This window comes from Oncorhynchus mykiss, chromosome 2 (assembly GCF_013265735.2).
Source record: "Oncorhynchus mykiss isolate Arlee chromosome 2, USDA_OmykA_1.1, whole genome shotgun sequence".
Classification (NCBI taxonomy): Eukaryota; Metazoa; Chordata; class Actinopteri; order Salmoniformes; family Salmonidae; genus Oncorhynchus; species Oncorhynchus mykiss.
This window is the reverse complement of record NC_048566.1, coordinates 93,946,926-93,970,294: the sequence shown is the minus strand read 5'-3', so window position 1 is coordinate 93,970,294 and position 23,369 is coordinate 93,946,926. Positions and strand designations below refer to the sequence as shown.

Below are 23,369 nucleotides of genomic sequence, written 5' to 3'. Positions count from 1 at the left end.
CAGTAGTAGTAGTCTAGTAGTGATCATGAAAAGCCTCTCTCAACAACAATAGGCTTTCTCATATAGTCCAGTTACCACTGACTGATCGTCTAGACGATACAGATTGACAAACACGATTTTACCATCTATTCTTTATCTAGAGTATATATATGATCATCATTCAGCATTTTCTTCCGTTCACACAGTTTGATTTCAGTATTCAACCATTCATGTTTATTTGTCCAATCACTTTATTGACTTTAACATGTGGCATGTTTGATTATTTTCTGTTGTGTTACAGTGGATGCAGTCAATGAGACTGTTGCTGCTTTATTCAATGAAACTGATTTTTTTAGTGGTGAGTTTTGGCAACCCCTAGTGGCTCTACCCTCCCATAGTTCGTCAACCAATAGAAACCAACCACTAACATCGACCTCTAAACCTTAACCTTACCCTTGTGATTGTCCTCGTCTTTAGTAGTAAACCAATACTAGAAATCAAGCACTAGCATTAACCCCCTAAACCTTAAACTAACCCGACTTCCCACCATAACTTGACCAATTAATACATTTTTTGTGAAAGACTGTCTTTTCTACAGCAACTATTTATTAACACAATTTCAAATGACTAAAATGAACCATTGCATGATGGTTCCTCCTTTGCCTTGCTCATATTTTGTAAATTCAAATGGACAAATTACATCTATTACATTCAGTAGGTCTGTATTGCATTCAGTAGGTCTGTATTACATTCAGTAGGTCTGTATTACATTCATTAGGTCTGTATTACATTAATTAGGTCTGTCTGTATTACATTCAGTAGGTCTGTCTGTATTACATTCAGTAGGTCTGTATTACATTCAGTAGGTCTGTATTACATTCGGTAGGTCTGTCTGTATTACATTCAGTAGGTCTGTCTGTATTACATTCAGTAGGTCTGTATTACATTCATTAGGTCTGTATTACATTCAGTAGGTCTGTATTACATTCAGTAGGTCTGTATTACATTAATTAGGTCTGTCTGTATTACATTCAGTCGGTCTGTCTGTATTACATTCAGTAGGTCTGTATTACATTCATTAGGTCTGTATTACATTCAGTAGGTCTATATTACATTCATTAGGTCTGTATTACATTCATTAGGTCTGTATTACATTCAGTAGGTCTGTATTACATTCAGTCGGTCTGTATTACATTCATTAGGTCTGTATTACATTAATTAGGTCGGTCTGTATTACATTCAGTAGGTCTGTCTGTATTACATTCAGTAGGTCTGTATTACATTCATTAGGTCTGTATTACATTCAGTAGGTCTGTATTACATTCAGTAGGTCTGTATTACATTCATTAGGTCTGTATTACATTAATTAGGTCTGTCTGTATTACATTCAGTAGGTCTGTCTGTATTACATTCAGTAGGTCTGTATTACATTCAGTAGGTCTGTATTACATTCAGTAGGTCTGTCTGTATTACATTCAGTAGGTCTGTATTACATTCATTAGGTCTGTATTCCATTCAGTAGGTCTGTATTACATTCAGTAGGTCTGTATTACATTCAGTAGGTCTGTATTACATTCAGTAGGTCTGTATTACATTCAGTAGGCCTGTCTGTATTACATTCAGTAGGCCTGTCTATATTACATTCAGTAGGTCTGTCTGTATTACATTCAGTAGGTCTGTCTGTATTACATTCAGTGGGTCTGTCTGTATTACATTCAGTAGGTCTGTCTGTATTACATGCAGTAGGTCTGTCTGTATTACATGCAGTAGGTATGTCTGTATTACATTCAGTAGGTCTGTATTACATTCAGTAGGTCTGTCTGTATTACATTCAGTAGGTCTGTCTGTATTACATTCAGTAGGTCTGTCTGTATTACATTCAGTAGGTCTGTCTGTATTACATTCAGTAGGTCTGTCTGTATTATATTCAGTAGGTCTGTCTGTATTACATTCAGTAGGTCTGTCTGTGTTACATGCAGTAGGTCTGGCTGTATTACATGCAGTAGGTCTGTCTGTATTACATGCAGTAGGTCTGTCTGTATTACATTCAGTAGGTCTGTATTACATTCAGTAGGTCTGTATTACATTCAGTAGGTCTGTCTGTATTACATTCAGTGGGTCTGTCTGTATTACATTCAGTAGGTCTGTATTACATTCAGTAGGTCTGTCTGTATTACATTCAGTAGGTCTGTCTGTATTACATTCAGTAGGTCTGTCTGTATTACATTCAGTAGGTCTGTCTGTATTACATTCAGTAGGTCTGTCTGTATTATATTCAGTAGGTCTGTCTGTATTACATTCAGTAGGTCTGTCTGTGTTACATGCAGTAGGTCTGGCTGTATTACATGCAGTAGGTCTGTCTGTATTACATGCAGTAGGTCTGTCTGTATTACATTCAGTAGGTCTGTATTACATTCAGTAGGTCTGTATTACATTCAGTAGGTCTGTCTGTATTACATTCAGTGGGTCTGTCTGTATTACATTCAGTAGGTCTGTCTGTATTACATTCAGTAGGTCTGTCTGTATTATATTCAGTAGGTCTGTCTGTATTACATGCAGTAGGTCTGTCTGTATTACATTCAGTAGGTCTGTCTGTATTACATTCAGTAGGTCTGTCTGTATTACATTCAGTAGGTCTGTCTGTATTACATTCAGTAGGTCTGTCTGTATTACATGCAGTAGGTCTGTCTGTATTACATTCAGTAGGTCTGTCTGTATTACATTCAGTGGGTCTGTCTGTATTACATTCAGTAGGTCTGTCTGTGTTACATTCAGTAGGTCTGTCTGTATTACATTCAGTAGGTCTGTCTGTATTATATTCAGTAGGTCTGTCTGTATTACATTCAGTAGGTCTGTCTGTATTACATTCAGTAGGTCTGTCTGTATTACATGCAGTAGGTCTGTCTGTATTACATTCAGTAGGTCTGTCTGTATTACATGCAGTAGGTCTGTCTGTATTACATTCAGTAGGTCTGTCTGTATTACATGCAGTAGGTCTGTCTGTATTACATTCAGTAGGTCTGTCTGTATTATATTCAGTAGCCTACCTTTGGAAAGCTTTCTCTCTTTTATAGTCATATATTTCATTAGAGCAAAGCAGATTGACAGCCTTGCAAACTGTGAATGTTCCAACCACTACCACTCCAGTCTGTTAATCTATTCTCTTCACCCAGCCAACCCAATTCTTTCCTCCCAATCCACTTAAAACCTCTCCCCGCTCTCTGACATCTTTCATTTCCTATCAGTTCCTTTCTCATTGTTTGCAAAAGCATTACTTCCTATGCGTCTGTCTGTCGAGTACCCTGAAGCTACATGTCACGCAGGCACGCAGTCAGCCGTACAACAGATGAGGCTACAGACAGGCTGATCTGACAGAAACGATGTATCTCTCTTTCTGTATGATCATTGCCATCATCACAAGCACCATTTGTTGAACTCTTAATATCATAGTATCATATCCAAATGGGATTATTTTGAGACGGTTATCCTTATCCTCACCTTGAACTGGAAAGTAGTTTAGTATCTGATATAACTGTACAGGAAAACAAGATTGTAGATATCCACCACCTCTTAGTACTGTCCTACCGCTCGACCGAAGAACCCCTTCACAGTAAGAGATGAAGGCAGGGATTCATTCCAACACATTTACGACCTGTACATTGCGCTAGACTTTTAAAGGCAATTTCCCTTACTCTTCACTATAAACGCTGCTGATGTCAACTCAAACACAAATCACCTTTTAAAAAAGTCAACTGCTGTGTTTGAGTATGTGAGCCCTGACTTGTACCTTCACAGTGGTACAGCACTGACCTGTACCTTCACAGTGGTACAGCACTGACCTGTACTTTCACAGTGGTACAGCACTGACCTGTACCTTCACAGTAGTACAGCACTGACCTGTACCTTCACAGTGGTACAACCTGACCTGTACCTTCACAGTGGTACAGCACTGACCTGTACCTTCACAGTGATACAACCTGACCTGTACCTTCACAGTGGTACAGCACTGACCTGTACCTTCACAGTGGTACAGCACTGACCTGTACCTTCACAGTGGTACAACCTGACCTGTACCTTCACATTGGTACAACCTGACCTGTACCTTCACAGTGGTACAGCACAGCCCTGTACCTTCACAGTAGTACAGCACTGACCTGTACCTTCACAGTGGTACAACCTGACCTATACCTTCACAGTGGTACAGCCTGACCTATACCTTCACAGTGGTACAGCACTGACCTGGACCTTCACAGTGGTACAACCTGACCTGTACCTTCACAGTGGTACAACCTGACCTGTACCTTCACAGTGGTACAGCACTGACCTGTACCTTCACAGTGGTACAGCACTGACCTTGGTAAAAAAAAAAAACATGGAATAAAATGGACAGAACAGCCGTAGGTAGTCTTGCTGTGACTAGCTGTGTCTCTGACCCCTCCATGTTGTTATGACTGCAGACGGCTCCGTGGAGGAGAGGAAACCCACTTTCCTCATCCCTTCTGGCTCCAGCAGCTCCAAGATGGTGCTGAGAGGACAGGTCCTGGAGTTGGAGTGCATCACTGAGGGACTGTAAGTACTTAGTGCCAATGTCTTGTACCTGTATTATGTGTTGTGTACGGTATACCTCTGTTATTACTTCATTTTTACCATTATGTATGTGTGCTTATAGATCATATAGTGACCTAAATAAGTTCACTGGAAACGTATGTCTTCACACTATTCTCTCTCTCTCTCTCTCCCTCTTCTCTCCCTATTCCCTATCCAGTCCCACTCCAGAGGTCTCGTGGAGTAAGCTGAGTGGGGAGTTCCCTGACAAGCGCACCTCTATCGTGACCTTCCAGAAGATACTGCGTATCGTGAACGTGTCCGATGCCGACGCTGGCGAGTACCGCTGCACTGCCCACAACCGCTTGGCCTCCATACACCACACCATCCGTGTCACCGTCAAAGGTATGTCATGTGACCTAGCAGTTAGTTCCGATAACTCTAGCACACATGTAGCCTATAGCAGGGTCTGCTTGGCTCCGGATTCTGCACCCGCCCTTCTGATGTGGACTCCTCCTGCCTTTCCTGTCTGCCTGTCACTGTCCTACCCATTCAATAACACCACAACACTGTCACTGTCCTACTCATTCAATAACACCACAAAAAACTGTGAGGAGCGGGGCTGAAAGAGGTCAGGAACGTCCGATTGCCTCCATGGCTTTTATCCTCTCTTTGAATCTCCCTTATTGATTATTAATTGGTGGTATCCGGAACAGAGGGTTCTGTCATTAACCGCTTTCCTGCCTTTCAGTTTCGTGTCTGTAACCTTTCTGACCATTTTTCTCTCCCGTCACCTTCCTTTTTAGTTTTCCGTTGTTTTTACCTTGTATTTTAATGCAAATTCTACAGCAAAAAAATGATCCAACCATACAGCCACCATTCATGTGAGGTGAACATCAACTGAACTTCTATATTCTACCTTTAACCAACCGTCTGCTTGCCTTGTGTTCATGTGGTCCTCCCCTCCCAGCGGCACCGTACTGGATCACTACCCCCAGGAACCTGGTGCTGGCCCCTAGAGAGAAGGGTCAATTGATCTGTAGGGCCAGTGGTACTCCCAAACCCACCATCAACTGGGCCATGAATGGCATCCCCATAGAGAGTGAGTACGCGGTATTGATTGATTGATTGATTGATTGATTGAGTGCCTGTCTGTCTGTCTGTCTGTCTGTCTGTCTGTCTGTCTGTCTGTCTGTCTGTCTGTCTGTCTGTCTGTCTGTCTCTTAGTGTTCATACAGTGCACAGACACCACAGTCTATTTGGGATTAAGTCATTGCATCTGCCATTGTGAGGTTTAGACACACAGACAATGTTCAATTTAAACATTTTCTATGTTTATGGTGAAACTTTTGACACGTGTTTTGATGCCTCGCTAGATTCACCTGAGGACTCCAATAGGAAGGTGGAAGGCGACACCATCATCTTCGAGGAAGTCCAAACTGGATCCAGTGCAGTCTACCAGTGCAACGCATCCAATGAATATGGATATCTGCTGTCCAATGCCTTCGTCAACGTTCTCTGTGAGTCAACTCCTCACTCAAACTTAGAACTCGGAAGTTTGAAGTTAAAGCTTGAAACTCAGCTTTTCTGTCACTGAAGTGCATTGAACTTGCAAACACGTTGTGTCTGTTTATAGCTGAAACACCCAGAGTATTGACTCCAGCTAACCAGGTCTACCAGGTGATCCGAAACAACCACGCCTTGCTGGACTGTTCCTCCTTCGGCTCGCCCATCCCCAAAATCACATGGTAAGTTCATGACCTTTGAACTTTTTGGTATACTCTACATGCAGTTATGGGTACTAAAAAGATAGGTCGCGCCACAGTATTGGCAGCAATGGGTGTGTAACACAGTGCTGTAACACAGTGCTGCAACACAGTGCTGCAACACAGTGCTGCAACACAGTGCTGTAACACAGTGCTGCAACACAGTGCTGCAACACAGTGCTGTAAAACAGTGCTGTAACACAGTGCTGTAACACAGTGCTGTAACACAGTGCTGCAACACAGTGCTGTTCCACAGTGCTGTAACACACAGTGCTGTTCCACAGTGCTTTAACACAGTGCTGTTCCACAGTGCTGTTCCACAGTGCTGTAACACAGTGCTGTAACACAGTGCTGTAACACACAGTGCTGTAACACACAGTGCTGTAACACACAGTGCTGTAACACACAGTGCTGTTCCACAGTGCTGTTCCACAGTGCTGTAACACAGTGCTGTAACACAGTGCTGTAGCACAGTGCTGTAACACAGTGCTGTAACACAGTGCTGTAACACAGTGCTGTAACACAGTGCTTCAACACAGTGCTGCAACACAGTGCTGCAACACAGTGCTGCAACACATTGCTGTAACACAGTGCTGTAACATAGTGCTGTAACACAGTGCTGTAACACAGTGCTGCAACACAGTGCTGCAACACAGTGCTGCAACACAGTGCTGCAACACAGTGCTGTAACACAGTGCTGCAACACAGTGCTGCAACACAGTGCTGCAACACAGTGCTGTAACACAGTGCTGTAACATAGTGCTGTTCCACAGTGCTTTAACACAGTGCTTTAACACAGTGCTGTTCCACAGTGCTGTAACACAGTGCTGTAGCATTGTTAAGAAACAGGGTATTAACTTTCGGAAACAAACGTTTTAGTATGTGCAACAGAACTGCATGGTATGTGTGTGTTAAAAAATCTGACCCCAATCCCAGGTTAAAAGTTCAGAACCTATGGTTCCACTATTCCCTGTCAGGTTTAAGGACAGCCAGTCCAGCACCCTGGAAGGGGACCCCTACTTGCTGCATGAAAACGGGACTCTGGAGATATATGTGGCCCAGGCCTTCAACAGTGGGAAGTATATCTGTGTGGCCAGGAACACTCTGGGCATCGCTGAGAACCACGTCTATCTGGAGGTGAAAGGTGAGATACCACACTATTCTCTCTCTCAATTCAATTCAATTCAATTCAAGGGGCTTTATTGGCATGGGAAACATGGGTTAACATTGCCAAAGCAAGTGTGGTTAGTAATATACAAAGTGAAATAAACAATAAAAATGAACAGTAAACATTTAACATACAGAAGTTTCAAAAGAATAAAGACATTACAAATGTCATATTATACATATACAGTGTTGTAACGATGTACAAATGGTTAATGTACAAAGGGGAAAATAAATAAGCATAAATATGGGTTGTATTTACAATGGTGTTTGTTCTTCATTGGTTGCCCTTTTCTTGTGGCAACAGGTCACAAATCTTGCTGTTGTGATGGCACACTGGTATTTCACCCAGTAGATATGGGAGTTTATCAAAATCGGGATTGTTTTCGAAATCTTTGTGGATCTGTGTAATCTGAGGGAAATATGTGTCTCTAATATGGTCATACATTGGACAGGAGGTTAGGAAGTGCAGTTCAGTTTCCACCTCATTTTGTGGGCAGTGTTCTCTCTCTCTCTCTCTCTCTCTCTCTCCCTCTCTCTCTCTCTCTCTACCTCTCTACCTCTCTCTCTCTCTAGCTCTCTCTCTCTCTCTCTCTCTCTCTCTCTCTCTCTATCTCTACTGGATGTGTTTTTCTGAAGGTTTACCATATAGGAAACATAGGGTCCATACTTTTTCCTCACCATATGATCTAACCAGGGAAAACGGATGGCCCTGAACACCACTTAGATTAGTCTCACTGAGGTAAACAACGGAGCCGGATATTGCATTGTGTTGTTTCTGATGTAACCCCCCCCCCCCCCCCCCACCCCAGAGCCAACTCGTATCCTGAAGCAGCCGAAATACAAGGTGGCCCAGAGAAACATGAACGTGGTGTTTGAGTGTAAAGTAAAACACGATCCCACCCTCATCCCCATCATGATCTGGCTGAAAGACAACGGAGAGCTGCCCGATGACGAGAGGTACGTGCTGGTACTCATGTTTCAACATAGAGCACGGTCCATTATATCCGCAGTGGTACGTCCTGCTTTTGTATATTCTACTCATGTTTAGTTCAATTTAGTTTATTCATTAGTCCATCAGGGCTTCCTGAGTGCATACATAAACACACAATTCAACACAAATGAAAGGGTTATACACTTACACAAGAGGACCCTGTTAAACCTCTTAAGGATCGGACCATTTTGTCTTTGTCTTCCCAGATTTCTGGTGGACTCTGACAGCTTGACCATAACAGATGTGACAGAGAACGACGCGGGAACTTACACCTGCATAATGAATACTACTCTGGACCATGACTCTGCCAGTGCTGAGCTCACTGTCGTCGGTATGTACAGATGTGGGATCTTAATTTGACCTGTATTGACGATTTGAACGTTTAATCTGTGATGTTGCTTGATCGGTGGTTAGCCTATTAGCTGGTCAAAATTAGGCTACATGAGAAGTGGAATACTGTTAATATAACTGTGTGTTAGGACAGGTTTTCAGTGAATTTATGTAAATCACGAGGCTGATCAAATTAAGGTCCTACATCTGTAACTCTCTCTCGTAAACTTACATACCAGAAACGTGCTCATGATCCCTCAAATCACACGACAGTAACAATGTTGTTTCTGTTAGTTTTGTTGGGAAACATTTTGTTACTCTATTCTATTATACTATATTCGCTTCTATTATGTGAAATAACGGCAAGTAAGAGAGAGGGTGTCCTGTTGTTGTCTCTAATCACTAACTACTTAACCCCTACCTCACTCCCACCTGTTCTCCTACCTGGCAGAGGCAGCTCCTACTCCAGCTGTCATCTATGGTAAACCTGCAGTAAACACAAATGCTCATCTCTGCTCCCAGTCTCATGAGCTTGTGTGTGTGTTCGTGTTCGTATTCGTGTGTGTGTTGATTATGTGTCTGCATAGTCAAGCATGCTGCGCTGCTCGCAGATGTGATCGTTCACAGTGTTTGTGTGTGACATCACCAGCATCCGGACGGACGGACGGACGGACGGACGGAGCAACAGACAGTTGTTTTAATTTAACCACTGTTTTTAAAGGGCTTTTTGATTTCACCATTTTCTTATATCATTCATTCTTTATTTTAAAAGCAGTTTGACGAGTTAAAAAAAATCCCTAAATCTGCTTTTGTTATTTTGTTTAGCATGTGTTGTTAAAAGAATACATCAGCAATACAGCTCATTAAAACGGAGTCTGTGAGTGTGGAGTAATTACTAGTGCCTTTAAAGGGATACTTGGGGATTTGGGCAATAATGCCATTTTTCTACTTCCCCAGAGTCAGATGAACTCATGGATACCATTTGTATGTCTCTGTGTCCAGTATGAAGGAAGTCAGAGATACTTTTGCGAGCCAATGCTAACTAGCATTAGTGCAAAGACTGGAAGACTATGGTATCTACTAGCATGCTAGCAGTTACCATAGATTTCCAGTCAATGTGCTAACGCTTGTTAGCAATTGCGCAAACACTACATTCGCAAACTTCCTTCAAACTGCACACAAAGGCATAAAAAAATGGTATCTACGAGTTCATCCGACTCTGGAGAAGTACAGTAGATAAAGGGCTTCATTGCCTGAATGCTGAAGTATCTCTGTAATCCACAGATATGTTTGTCACACTGCTTGGTGTCGCTGTCCCTGCTGCAGAGTGGGGTGAAGGGTTTCATTTCCATCCAGCTCATATGTCTAAAGCTTTTCTTGTGGCAATAAAAAGGGTCTTCTCTTGCTGTGTTCCATACTTATTTTTTTTATCAGTCTGTGGTTCCATACGTGGCATGGCATGAACAAATAATGTTGTCGTGCTGGGAGTCACTGTAAAGTAGCTGTCTATTACACTGAGCTAAATGTCCTGTGTTCTCCAGAACAACCAGACCCTCCTACTGACCTGGAGTTGACCGACATGAAACCCAGGAGTGTCCAGCTCACCTGGATACCTGGAGACGAACACAAAAGCCCTATTCACAGTACGCACCTGCTGTACCTCTCTCTCTGTGTGTGTGTGTGTGTGTGTGTGTGTGTGTGTGTGTGTGTGTGTGTGTGTGTGTGTGTGTGTGTGTGTGTGTGTGTGTGTGTGTGTGTGTGTGTGTGTGTGTGTGTGTGTAGTGCTAATGACAGACTGCTATTCCCAGAACACTATCTAATGGCTGTATCATTATTATCTTGAGACTACGGCCACAGTGCTATTAGGTTTAGTCAATCTCACTGTTTTTAATGATGTTAGCACTACTCAGAGTACTTGCTAATTATGTTTGTTCAGCACTACCCATATCATATGTATTTAATGGTGAATTTGATGGGTTTCTGATAGTGTCAGGATCTTCCAGGGTAATGTTAGGTATACAGTATATCAGGGAGCTCAGAGAGATTAGGCTTGTGTCAACTATACCAAGACTGAAGTTAGATAATACATTCCCTGCAATCATTCACAATTTTTCCACTTCTTTCCCCCTCAGAATTTGTGATCCAGTACACAGACTCTCTCCACGATCATGGCCACTGGCACAACCTGACGCATGTCCCGGGCAGCAAGACCACGGCCCACCTCGAACTGTCCCCTTACGTTCACTACTCCTTCAGAGTCCTGGCCCTGAACGCTGTGGGTCTCTCCGATCCCTCCAACCCCTCCCACATGTACAAGACCAATCCTGCAGGTACAGATTCTAGAATTGACTTGTTAATAATGGGGTTGATTTGGCACCGTTGATTTGGCATTCTGTTGATTTGGCATTCTGTTGTTTGTGTATGCTGTTGATTTGTGCATTCTGTTGATTTGTGCATACTGTTGATTTGTGCATACTGTTGATTTGTGCATACTGTTGATTTGTGCATTCTGTTGATTTGTGCATACTGTTGATTTGTGCATTCTGTTGATTTGTGCATACTGTTGATTTGTGCATATTGTTGATTTGTGCATACTGTTGATGTGTGCATTCCGTTGATTTGAGCATACTGTTGATTTGTGCATTCTGTTGATTTGGACATACTGTTGATTTGTGCATTCTGTTGATTTGTGCATACTGTTGATTTGTGCATACTGTTGATTTGTGCATTCTGTTGATTTGTGCATACTGTTGATTTGTGCATTCTGTTGATTTGTGCATACTGTTGATTTGTGCATACTGTTGATTTGTGCATTCTGTTGATTTGTGCATACTGTTGATTTGGACATTCTGTTGATTTGTGCATTCTGTTGATTTGGACATTCTGTTGATTTGTGCATTCTGTTGATTTGGACATACTGTTGATTTGTACATGCTGTTGATTTGGCATTCTGTGTAATTTAACATTTCTTCACCTGCTTCAGCTCCAGATGAGAACCCCAGCGGAGTTAAAGGTTTTGGAACTGAACGTGACAATCTTATGATATTGTGGAAGGTAAGCTACAGCTGTAGCATTTTATTTGTAAGGAAGTTGGTGTCAGCTGTTCATTAATGCAGTACTGTGATTGGTGCCTGTCAGCTGTTCATTAATGCAGTACTGTGAATGGTGCCTGTCAGCTGTTCATTAATGCAGTACTGTGATTGGTGCCTGTCAGCTGTTCGTTGATGCAGTACTGTGATTGGTGCCTGTCAGCTGTTCATTAATGCAGTACTGTGAATGGTGCCTGTCAGCTGTTCATTAATGCAGTACTGTGAATGGTGCCTGTCAGCTGTTCATTAATGCAGTACTGTGATTGGTGCCTGTCAGCTGTTCATTGATGCAGTACTGTGATTGGTGCCTGTCAGCTGTTCATTAATGCAGTACTGTGAATGGTGCCTGTCAGCTGTTCATTAATGCAGTACTGTGATTGGCGCCTGTCAGCTGTTCATTAATGTAGTAATGTGATTGGTGCCTGTCAGCTGTTCATTAATGCAGTACTGTGAATGGTGCCTGTCAGCTGTTCATTAATGCAGTACTGTGATTGGCGCCTGTCAGCTGTTCATTAATGCAGTACTGTGAATGGTGCCTGTCAGCTGTTCATTAATGCAGTACTGTGAATGGTGCCTGTCAGCTGTTCATTAATGTAGTAAAGTGATTGGTGCCTGTCAGCTGTTCATTAATGCAGTACTGTGATTGGTGGCTGTCAGCTGTTCATTAATGCAGTACTGTGATTGGTGCCTGTCAGCTGTTCATTAATGCAGTACTGTGAATGGTGCCTGTCAGCTGTTCATTAATGCAGTACTGTGATTGGTGCCTGTCAGCTGTTCGTTGATGCAGTACTGTGATTGGTGCCTGTCAGCTGTTCATTAATGCAGTACTGTGAATGGTGCCTGTCAGCTGTTCATTAATGCAGTACTGTGAATGGTGCCTGTCAGCTGTTCATTAATGCAGTACTGTGATTGGTGCCTGTCAGCTGTTCATTGATGCAGTACTGTGATTGGTGCCTGTCAGCTGTTCATTAATGCAGTACTGTGAATGGTGCCTGTCAGCTGTTCATTAATGCAGTACTGTGATTGGCGCCTGTCAGCTGTTCATTAATGTAGTAATGTGATTGGTGCCTGTCAGCTGTTCATTAATGCAGTACTGTGAATGGTGCCTGTCAGCTGTTCATTAATGCAGTACTGTGATTGGCGCCTGTCAGCTGTTCATTAATGCAGTACTGTGAATGGTGCCTGTCAGCTGTTCATTAATGCAGTACTGTGAATGGTGCCTGTCAGCTGTTCATTAATGTAGTAAGGTGATTGGTGCCTGTCAGCTGTTCATTAATGCAGTACTGTGATTGGTGCCTGTCAGCTGTTCATTGATGCAGTACTGTGATTGGTGCCTGTCAGCTGTTCATTAATGCAGTACTGTGATTGGTGCCTGTCAGCTGTTCATTAATGCAGTACTGTGAATGGTGCCTGTCAGCTGTTCATTAATGCAGTACTGTGAATGGTGCTGGTCAGCTGTTCATTAATGCAGTACTGTGAATGGTGCCTGTCAGCTGTTCATGAATGCAGTACTGTGAATGGTGCCTGTCAGCTGTTCATTAATGCAGTACTGTGAATGGTGCCTGTCAGCTGTTCATTAATGCAGTACTGTGAATGGTGCCTGTCAGCTGTTCATTAATGCAGTACTGTGATTGGTGCCTGTCAGCTGTTCATTAATGCAGTACTGTGAATGGTGCCTGTCAGCTGTTCATTAATGCAGTACTGTGAATGGTGCCTGTCAGCTGTTCATTAATGCAGTACTGTGAATGGTGCCTGTCAGCTGTTCATTAATGCAGTACTGTGATTGGTGCCTGTCAGCTGTTCATGAATGCAGTACTGTGATTGGTGCCTGTCAGCTATTCATTAATGCAGTACTGCGAATGGTGCTGGTCAGCTGTTCATTAATGCAGTACTGTGAATGGTGCCTGTCAGCTGTTCATGAATGCAGTACTGTGAATGGTGCCTGTCAGCTGTTCATTAATGCAGTACTGTGATTGGTGCCTGTCAGCTATTCATTAATGCAGTACTGTGAATGGTGCTGGTCAGCTATTCATTAATGCAGTACTGCGAATGGTGCCTGTCAGCTATTCATTAATGCAGTACTGTGAATGGTGCCTGTCAGCTGTTCATTAATGCGGTACTGTGAATTTCCTTGTCAGCTGTTCATTAATGCAGTACTGTGAATGGTGCCTGTCAGCTATTCATTAATGCAGTACTGCGAATGGTGCCTGTCAGCTGTTCATTAATGCAGTACTGTTAGTCACAGTAATAACAATGTGATTCACTGTCTCTCGTAGCCACTGTCAGGCCTCCAGGCTAACGGTCCAGGCCTGCAGTACAAGGTGATGTGGAGACAGAAGGATGTGGACAAGAACTGGACGTCAGTGACCGTGGCCAACGTCTCCAAGTTCATGGTCTCTGGGACTCCCACCTTCACACCATACGAGGTCAAGGTTCAAGCCATTAACAACAACGGGATTGGCCCTGATCCAGCTGTGGTCACTGGACACTCCGGAGAGGACTGTGAGTCACGCACCTCCATTTTGTTTCTTTAAGGATTCACGATGGGCCGGTTTCCTGGACTGTAAAGCATGCTTATTGTTTTTAAACATTAATATTTATTTATCAGGCACTCTTATCCAGAGCGATTAGGGTTTGGTGCCTTGCTCAATGGCACATCGGCAGATTGTTCACCTAGTCAGCTCAGCCATTCAAACCAGCGACCTTTCGGTTACTGTCCCAACACTCTTAACCACTAGGCTATCTGCTGCCCCTAATGGAGAATCTCCATTGAAGTGCTTCTAAGGTGTCAGGTATGAATGTGTGTCCTGAAAACTGACTGTTGTGTTGCATGACGTGACAGATACAGAGTTGTTACATGTTCTATCTCTTCTTCGTTTGATCTGTTCTTGGAAGTTAGGGAACAAAATGGCGGCGACAGAGAGTGCTGCCTCGCTTCTAGTCCTTACAAGCATTTCACTACACTCGCAATAACATCTGCTAACCATGTGTATGTGGCAAATAAAAATGGATTTGATTTCAACTACAGCAGAAGTTGTAATTGTCTCAAATGAAGTGGTGTTGTTCTGTCCCTTAGTGTGACTGGTTTCTGTTGTAATTGTGTTCCTTCTGATTGGGTTTCCCACAGTGCCGGTGCAGGCTCCAGACAGTGTCCAGGTCCTAGTGTTGAACAGCACCCTGGCTGAGGTGCACTGGGAGCCTGTCCCACCGAAGACAGTACGGGGACACCTCAAGGGATACAAGGTACTGTACACAACGCTGTCTTCAAAGATGAGAGGATCAAACAGTAGACGCATAGAAACAGACACACAGACAGACACATGCACGCACACATGCCGCTTACCCCCTACCATGACACACACACACACACCAATTTCATAGCTCTATATTTGTATATCTCAGGTGAGCTACTGTCGTTAGCGGAACCTCCACAACCCCCCCCCCCCCCCCCCTCCCCAACACACACACATCCATCTAACTTCTCTGTATCTGTGTCTTTACCAGGTCGATTACTGTCGTTAGCGGAGCCTCCACAACCCCCCTCCTCCAACACACACACACCCGTCTAATTCCTCTGTATCTGTGTCTCTACCAGGTGTCTTACTGGCGTGAGAGGAGCCTCCACAAACACAACCCCCACCGTGTGGAGCAGCAGTTTCTGTCCTTCAGTGGGAACAAGAGTCATGGCATGCTCCCAGGCCTGCAGCCTTACAGCCTCTACCTGTTCAACATCAGGGTTTACAATGGCAAGGGGGAGGGCCCCGCCAGCTCCAACCTGCAGTTTGAGACCCCCGAAGGAGGTAGGAGGAGCCAACATTCATTAATTCTACGTCATAAAATATAGAAACTAGAACAGACATTCTCATTCAACTCAACGCTCCGTGTTGGTGGGCCGGCATTCATAGTTAGTGTACTGATTCAAGGAAGCTTTTGTGCTCAACTCAACTTACATTACAAAAAAATACAGATGAAGATTGATTTGTGTGAATATCCCTTTTGTGTCTATCATGCAGTTCCTGGGCCGCCATCTTTCCTGAGGATCACCAACTCTAACCTGAACAATTTGACTCTGGAATGGGGTCCTCCCAACGACCGCAACGGACACCTCACCGGCTACATCCTCAAATACCAGCAAGGTGAGCCTTCACACCTACCTATGTTAAGGACAGGTTGCATAAGGGATAAGATAGTAGATCTTTAGAGCTAGAGGTTCTGTCAGAAATTTGAGATTTGAGAGATTTGAGAGCCTTTCTTGATGATTCCAAAACTTATTTGCTGTCTGTAGTGTTGTCTAGTGTACAGGATGAGTTACTACATGATGAGTTACTACATGATGAGTTACTACAGGATGAGTTACTACAGGATGAGTTACTACAGGAGGAGTTACTACAGGAGGAGTTACTACAGGATGAGTTACTACATGAGGAGTTACTACATCATGAGTTACTACATGAGGAGTTACTACATCATGAGTTACTACATGAGGAGTTACTACATCATGAGTTACTACATGAGGAGTTACTACATCATGAGTTACTACAGGATGAGTTACTACAGGATGAGTTACTACATGATGCGTTACTACAGGAGGAGTTACTACAGGATGAGTTACTACATGAGGAGTTACTACATCATGAGTTACTACATCATGAGTTACTACATGATGAGTTACTACATGAGGAGTTACTACATCATGAGTTACTACATGAGGAGTTACTACATCATGAGTTACTACAGGATGAGTTACTACATGAGGAGTTACTACATGATGAGTTACTACAGGAGGAGTTACTACATGATGAGTTACTACATGATGAGTTACTACATGAGGAGTTACTACATCATGAGTTACTACATGAGGAGTTACTACATCATGAGTTACTACAGGATGAGTTACTACAGGATGAGTTACTACATGATGAGTTACTACAGGAGGAGTTACTACAGGAGTAGTTACTACAGGATGAGTTACTACATCATGAGTTACTACATCATGAGATACTACATGATGAGTTACTACATGAGGAGTTACTATGTCATGAGTTACTACATGAGGAGTTACTACATCATGAGTTACTACATGATGAGTTACTAGATGATGAGTTACTATGGGAGGAGTTACTACAGGATGAGTTACTACAGGATGAGTTACTACATGATGAGTTACTACAGGATGAGTTACTACATGAGGAGTTACTACATGAGGAGTTACTACATGAGGAGTTACTACATGATGAGTTACTACATGATGAGTTACGAGATGATGAGTTACTACAGGAGGAGTTACTACAGGAGGAGTTACTACATGAGCAGTTACTACATGATGAGTTACTACAGGATGAGTTACTACAGGATGAGTTACTACATGAGGAGTTACTACATGAGGAGTTACTACATGATGAGTTACTACATGATGAGTTACGAGATGATGAGTTACTACAGGAGGAGTTACTACAGGAGGAGTTACTACATGAGCAGTTACTACAGGAGGAGTTACTACAGGAGGAGTTACTACAGGAGGATTTACTACAGGATGAGTTACTACAGGAGGAGTTACTACAGGAGGAGTTATTACAGGAGGAGTTACTACAGGAGGAGTTACTACAGGAGGAGTTACTACATGATGAGTTACTAGATGATGAGTTACTAGATGAGGAGTTACTACAGGAGGAGTTACTACAGGAGGAGTTACTACAGGAGGAGTTACTACAGGAGGAGTTATTACAGGAGGAGTTACTACATGATGAGTTACTAGATGATGAGTTACTAGATGAGGAGTTACTACAGGATGAGTTACTACGGGTGGAGTTACTACAGGAGGAGTTACTACAGGAGGAGTTACTACAGGAGGAGTTACTACATGAGGAGTTACTACAGGAGGAGTTACTACAGGAGGAGTTACTACAGGAGGAGTTACTACGGGTGGAGTTACTACGAGTGGAGTTACTACGGGTGGAGTTACTACAGGAGGAGTTATTACAGGAGGAGTTACTATAGGAGGAGGTACTACATGAGGAGTTACTACAGGAGGAGTTACTACAGGAGGAGTTACTATGGGATGAGTTATTACAGTAGGAGTTACTACATGAGGAGTTACTACATGATGAGTTACTACATGAGGAGTTACTACATGATGAGTTACTACATGATTAGTTACGAGATAATGAGTTACTACAGGAGGAGTTACTACAGGAGGAGTTACTACATGAGGAGTTACTACAGGAGGAGATACTACAGGAGGAGTTACTACAGGAGGATTTACTACAGGAGGAGTTACTACATGATGAGTTACTACATGAGGAGTTACTACATGAGGAGTTACTACAGGATGAGTTACTACATGAGGAGTTACTACATGATGAGTTACTACATGAGGAGTTACTACATGATGAGTTACGAGATGATGAGTTACTACAGGAGGAGTTACTACAGGAGGAGTTACTACATGAGGAGTTACTACATGAGGAGTTACTACAGGAGGAGTTACTACAGGAGGAGTTACTACAGGAGGATTTACTACAGGATGAGTTACTACAGGAGGAGTTACTACAGGAGGAGTTATTACAGGAGGAATTACTACAGGAGGAGTTACTACATGATGAGTTACTAGATGATGAGTTACTAGATAAGGAGTTACTACAGGATGAGTTACTACGGGTGGAGTTATTACAGGAGGAGTTACTACATGAGGAGTTACTACAGGAGGAGTTACTACGGGATGAGTTATTACAGTAGGAGTTACTACAGGAGTAGTTACTACAGGAGGATTTATCATGGGAAGAGTTATTACAGGAGTAGTTACTACAGGAGGAGTTATCATGGGAAGAGTTATTACAGTAGGCGTTATTACAGTAGGCATGTATGTACAGGATGTTGTATTGACCAAACCAGAAACATCTACAAACAGCTCTCCACATCTACCTTATCCCCTCCTCCACCTCTACCTTACCTCCTCCTCCACCTATCCAATCCTCCACCTCTCCAATCCTCCACCTCTCCCCTCCTCCACCTCTACCTTACCTCCTCCTCCACCTCTCCCCTCCCCTCCTCCACCTCTACCTTACCTCCTCCTCCACCTCTCCCCTCCTCCACCTCTACCTTACCTCCTCCTCCACCTCTCCCCTCCTCCACCTCTACCTTACCTCCTCCTCCACCTCACCTCTCCTCCACCTCTCCCCTCCTCCACCTCTACCTTACCTCCTCCTCCACCTCTCCCCTCCTCCACCTCTACCTTACCTCCTGCTCCACCTCACCCCTCCTCCACCTCTACCTTACCTCCTCCTCCACCTCTTCAGTCAACAACTCCAACGAGCTGGGTCCGATTGAAGAGCTGGCCCTGCCGGCCAACAAGACCTCCGTCACGCTCCCCAACCTCAAGTACAGCACACGCTACAAGTTTTATTTCAATGCCAAAACAGGCCAGGGAGCAGGGCCCGTCATTACAGAGGAAGCCATCACTATTATGGACGAAGGTAAGTGTGAAAGTACTCTACTGAAGGTCACAAGTGGAAAACAAACTTTGACTGTAGTCAAAGACGGTGGAGGACGTACCCTGTAAATTGATATGGTTACATACCATTCCACACATGTACCAGGTTGAATGGTTCAAGTCAACACCAAACATCTAGATGGTGTATTGTGTGTCTTATACTCGTATGCTTCTCTGTTTTATGTTCATGATGTCAGTCTGTTGTCCTTGTGGATCTACTGTTGAATCGTCTTCAGTGTGTCAGACAGTGTACAGCTTTGTGCCAAAGCATGATATAACCTCAGTGTTGTAATTGTTGTAAGAACACTAACTGTGAGTGTGTTTCCCAGTACTTTGACATTAGCTGGTCCAGTTAGTTTTGTATTACAGCATGTTCCTGCTTACTCACTGGTTCATTTAGTGAAAGGGACTGCAGGAGCCATATTGACTTTGATATCAACTTTTGTGTCCCCTCTTTTCCCTCAAAGTCCTAATGTATCAGCCTTCAGTAGACGAGGTTGGAGGAGGTACCTGTAGCTCTCAGAGTCTGCATGCTCCTCATACAAACAGATCCGGGCCCATATTTACAAAGCATCTCAGAATAAGAGTACTGACCTAGAATCAGTTTTAATGAATAGATCAGCACTCATACTGTACTCTGAGATGCTTTACGCATACTGCCTTGGCTTCAAAGACCCGTCTAAGCCTGTGTTCCCCTTTGGAAGACTCTCCTCCTGCTCCCACCAATCCCCTTGACCCCTCGACTCAGCAGGACCTGAATTCCAATCTGAAACATTGAAGATAGCTACATACAGATGTAGAATCTTAATTTGACCTATATTGTCACAGCAAGTGTTACAATAAAACATGTACAAACATAATCCTGCAGCAAACGAATTTGAACGTTTCGTCCATAATTTTGTGCATTTTTTCAGTGAATTTCTGTAAATCCCAAAGCTCATCTGCATTTCCTATTGGCGCAGGGAAATCCTCAGCAACAATAGAGTGATCAAATTAAAATCCTACATCTGTACAGACATAATTATATGATGTGGTGCTTATTTGGCTGCTGTAACACCATTAACCATATAGCACACTCAAAACTCTTCCGTGTTGCATCTTACTTGCTAACGGCGTGATGGCGTCTCTGTGACTGCTGATCTATGTCTGTATTTCTATGTCTGGCTGGTGCTGTGTCGTCCCATGCATGACATTGTGCGTGTTTGAACCCTGCTCCGACTGATCCCCCCCCCCCTCAGACATGCTGACCTCCACTGCATGCGTGGTAACGGACCTGTTTGTAGCCAGCTCACTATCTTACCTTTGCCTGTGGTTGAAGCTGCCGTGTCTGTTGAGTGTTGGGTATTTCTTATTCTTCTCCGTGTTGTTCCAGGGAACACCCGAACCCAAACCTCACCTCCCATAGCAGGGTCTCCTCCACGCCACCCATTCCACAAGGGTACAGCCGCTCTAGTCAATGTCCATGCACATCTTACAGTCTTAGTGATTTCCTAAATGTATTACAAATGTTCAGGCTTTATTGTCTGAATCTGTTTGTAAGGTACTTGTAGGAGAGGAGTAACTGTAGATGTAATAGAAGTAGGACTAACTGAAAGTGGAATGGAAAATCAACGTGTATCTTGCTTTGATTTAGACCTATAGATTCTATGATACAGACAGATGTTCAATATAATCTATGCCTACAAGCAAAGTATGTGTTATTTGTATGGTATAAACCAGTGTTTCCCAACCTTTTTTAGTTGTTGTATCACCAACTGAATTTTGCTTTGCCCCGGAGTACCCCTCAAGTACCCCCTCGTGTATTTTACCAGTAAGCCTATGGTCTCTTTGGTCGTCTCAAGTACCCCCCGTTGATAGGCCAAGTACCCACAGGGATCCTCGTACCCCTGGTTGGGAACCACTGGTATAAACTGTTGCAGAGTTAGCTATGGGCTTTGTCAGTATATAAGTAAGTTGAGTGTGAGTACACAGACTTAAAGTCAGACTCAGGTTGATATATTTTTACGTAGTATTTTAAGAGTATTTTCAGCAGGAACAGTTTGATTAGAACTGTATTTTTCCAATTGACCTTTGACCTACATGGTGTGAGCTTTATGGTTGTCTTCTTCTCTCGTTGTGCTCAGTGCATCCAGCGGCTCCGGCATTCGGGAACGTTAGCTCCTCCGTGGGAGAGGACGGAATGCTTATCAGTTGGGAGTACTGGGGAGCGGAAAAACATGTTTATGTAGAATATATCATTAAGAACGACAACAGTAAGACAAACTACTTTATCCACTGTACATCCGTTATACTTAAACATATAGGCACAAGAGACTCCTACTCAGTGATTTGCTAATACGGGTTTATGCAAACATGGGCAGTTACAGTATCAGTCTAAAGTGTGGACACATCCTACTCATTCAAGGGTTTTTTTTCTTTATTTTTGCTATTTTCTACATTGTAAAGAAAAACCCTTGAATGAGTAGGTTGTGTCAAACTTTTGAACTGTACTGTATGTCTAGCACAGATAGGATAAATTGTCTAGTCTGATTAAAAAAATAATCTTTGATTATCCTGCCTTCAAACTGCCTCGACACAAACCTAATAATAAACAGGAAGAAGCAGCAGAAACAGTCTAAACAGAGTTGGGCGACTCCAGTCCTCGGGGGCCGGAGTGCTGTCACACTTTGTCCCCATTCCTTCCAAACACAGCTGATTGAACTGATTGCGTACTAAACTGAATATCATGATTAGTTGATTATTGGAGTCAGGTGTGTTCGCTGGGGCTGGGGAAAAAGGGTGACCCTAATCAGACCCCCGAGGACTGGACTTGCCCATCCGGGGTCTAAAAGGATATTTTTAATATCCCATTTTGATTAAACTCTCAACATGTCTGTAGTTGTTTTGTTGACCTACACCGAGGGTAAAAACACACACCTAAAGTAATTGTGTTTGTAGTATAAATATTTAGAAACACTGAATTCAAATCCTCAAATGTGTTTGTACCATCCCCATAAATGTAATAGGGACAATAATGTAGTAAAAGTACCGGCTGAAATAGCATATTAGAGTAATCTGATTTAGTTGAATAACACAATTCTTCACTGAGACACATCCTCTAATGATTTATTATAATCATACTTCCTTTGTAGAGTTCCAGGAAATAACATACTATGCACGTGGGTCTTTCTATAAATAATGGGCACAATGTGGGACATTGGGATCAAAATAAAAAATATTTTTATGCAGTTCCACATGTGTATTTAGAGGAGTAAAAGTGAATATATGCAAATTGCCCTTAACTCCAGCTATACAACAACATACATTGGCTACAATAATTACTTGGACTTTTCAAGCACCCAATTGAGGACATTTTCAAGGTAGGCCTATTCCAATACTTGCATTTTTGAGCTCCAAATTCAAGTTCAAGTAGGCTTCTTCCAGCCCCTTGTAATTGTTTAAAATTGCAGGAGTAACATGGAAAATAGTGTTGTTTTGTCCTGTTATTTCATTACCAAATCATAGTCTCAATAAGCCCACTAGGCTATGTAATGTGTTGTCATTAAATCCAGAATAATTCATAGGAGAGCGTTGGGTGTTGCGCAATAGTCTATCCTACACAATTGCGCACAGCAGACTTCAGGTGTCCAATCAGAAGCACAAAAACATAGGAAAACATGAACACATTAACTAGGATGCGTTCTCTGTTAAATCTAACGAGACCCTGCTGTAAATCTAACGAGACCCTGCTGTAAATCTAACGAGACCCTGCTGTAAATCAAGCTGACAACAACAGAAGATAAACATCAAGTCACTCGGGTTATTAGATCCAACCTGGATCCAGGCACCACTGTCTTCACCGGTGTAACCAATGAGACACCAACATATTCTGGACATTCCTTTTTTTCCAGCACTGTTGTTGTGTCACAGTCACTTTCACAACAGCTGTTCTTCACCTGACTGTCAGTCAGAAAATTCCTTCCTGGATCAGCTAATGATGTGTGAAAATACCACGGCGTAACTAATCAGTTGGA

The 23,369-nt window shown here is 42.9% G+C and overlaps 1 protein-coding gene across 16 annotated transcripts in view; it reads left to right on the top strand.

The window, feature by feature from the left end:
• LOC110499999 (neuronal cell adhesion molecule) overlaps nucleotides 1-23,369 on the top strand; it is a 151,499-nt gene that overhangs the window by 115,619 nt on the left and 12,511 nt on the right. For 4 of the 16 annotated variants that reach the window (XM_036959332.1, XM_036959311.1, XM_036959326.1 and 1 more), the window contains 21 exons: nucleotides 281-337; nucleotides 4,437-4,548; nucleotides 4,745-4,929; nucleotides 5,495-5,626; nucleotides 5,901-6,044; nucleotides 6,161-6,272; nucleotides 7,268-7,434; nucleotides 8,267-8,414; nucleotides 8,655-8,779; nucleotides 9,230-9,259; nucleotides 10,320-10,421; nucleotides 10,911-11,108; nucleotides 11,762-11,832; nucleotides 14,144-14,369; nucleotides 14,995-15,110; nucleotides 15,463-15,667; nucleotides 15,881-16,003; nucleotides 19,163-19,339; nucleotides 19,824-19,862; nucleotides 20,729-20,794; nucleotides 21,480-21,608. In XM_036959332.1, coding sequence (XP_036815227.1) covers nucleotides 281-337; nucleotides 4,437-4,548; nucleotides 4,745-4,929; nucleotides 5,495-5,626; nucleotides 5,901-6,044; nucleotides 6,161-6,272; nucleotides 7,268-7,434; nucleotides 8,267-8,414; nucleotides 8,655-8,779; nucleotides 9,230-9,259; nucleotides 10,320-10,421; nucleotides 10,911-11,108; nucleotides 11,762-11,832; nucleotides 14,144-14,369; nucleotides 14,995-15,110; nucleotides 15,463-15,667; nucleotides 15,881-16,003; nucleotides 19,163-19,339; nucleotides 19,824-19,862; nucleotides 20,729-20,794; nucleotides 21,480-21,608 — 2,664 coding nt within the window. The remainder of the gene's footprint in view (nucleotides 1-280; nucleotides 338-4,436; nucleotides 4,549-4,744; nucleotides 4,930-5,494; nucleotides 5,627-5,900; nucleotides 6,045-6,160; nucleotides 6,273-7,267; nucleotides 7,435-8,266; nucleotides 8,415-8,654; nucleotides 8,780-9,229; nucleotides 9,260-10,319; nucleotides 10,422-10,910; nucleotides 11,109-11,761; nucleotides 11,833-14,143; nucleotides 14,370-14,994; nucleotides 15,111-15,462; nucleotides 15,668-15,880; nucleotides 16,004-19,162; nucleotides 19,340-19,823; nucleotides 19,863-20,728; nucleotides 20,795-21,479; nucleotides 21,609-23,369) is intronic. The other 12 variants (XM_036959355.1, XM_036959350.1, XM_036959344.1 and 9 more) reach the window with 8 other exon arrangements.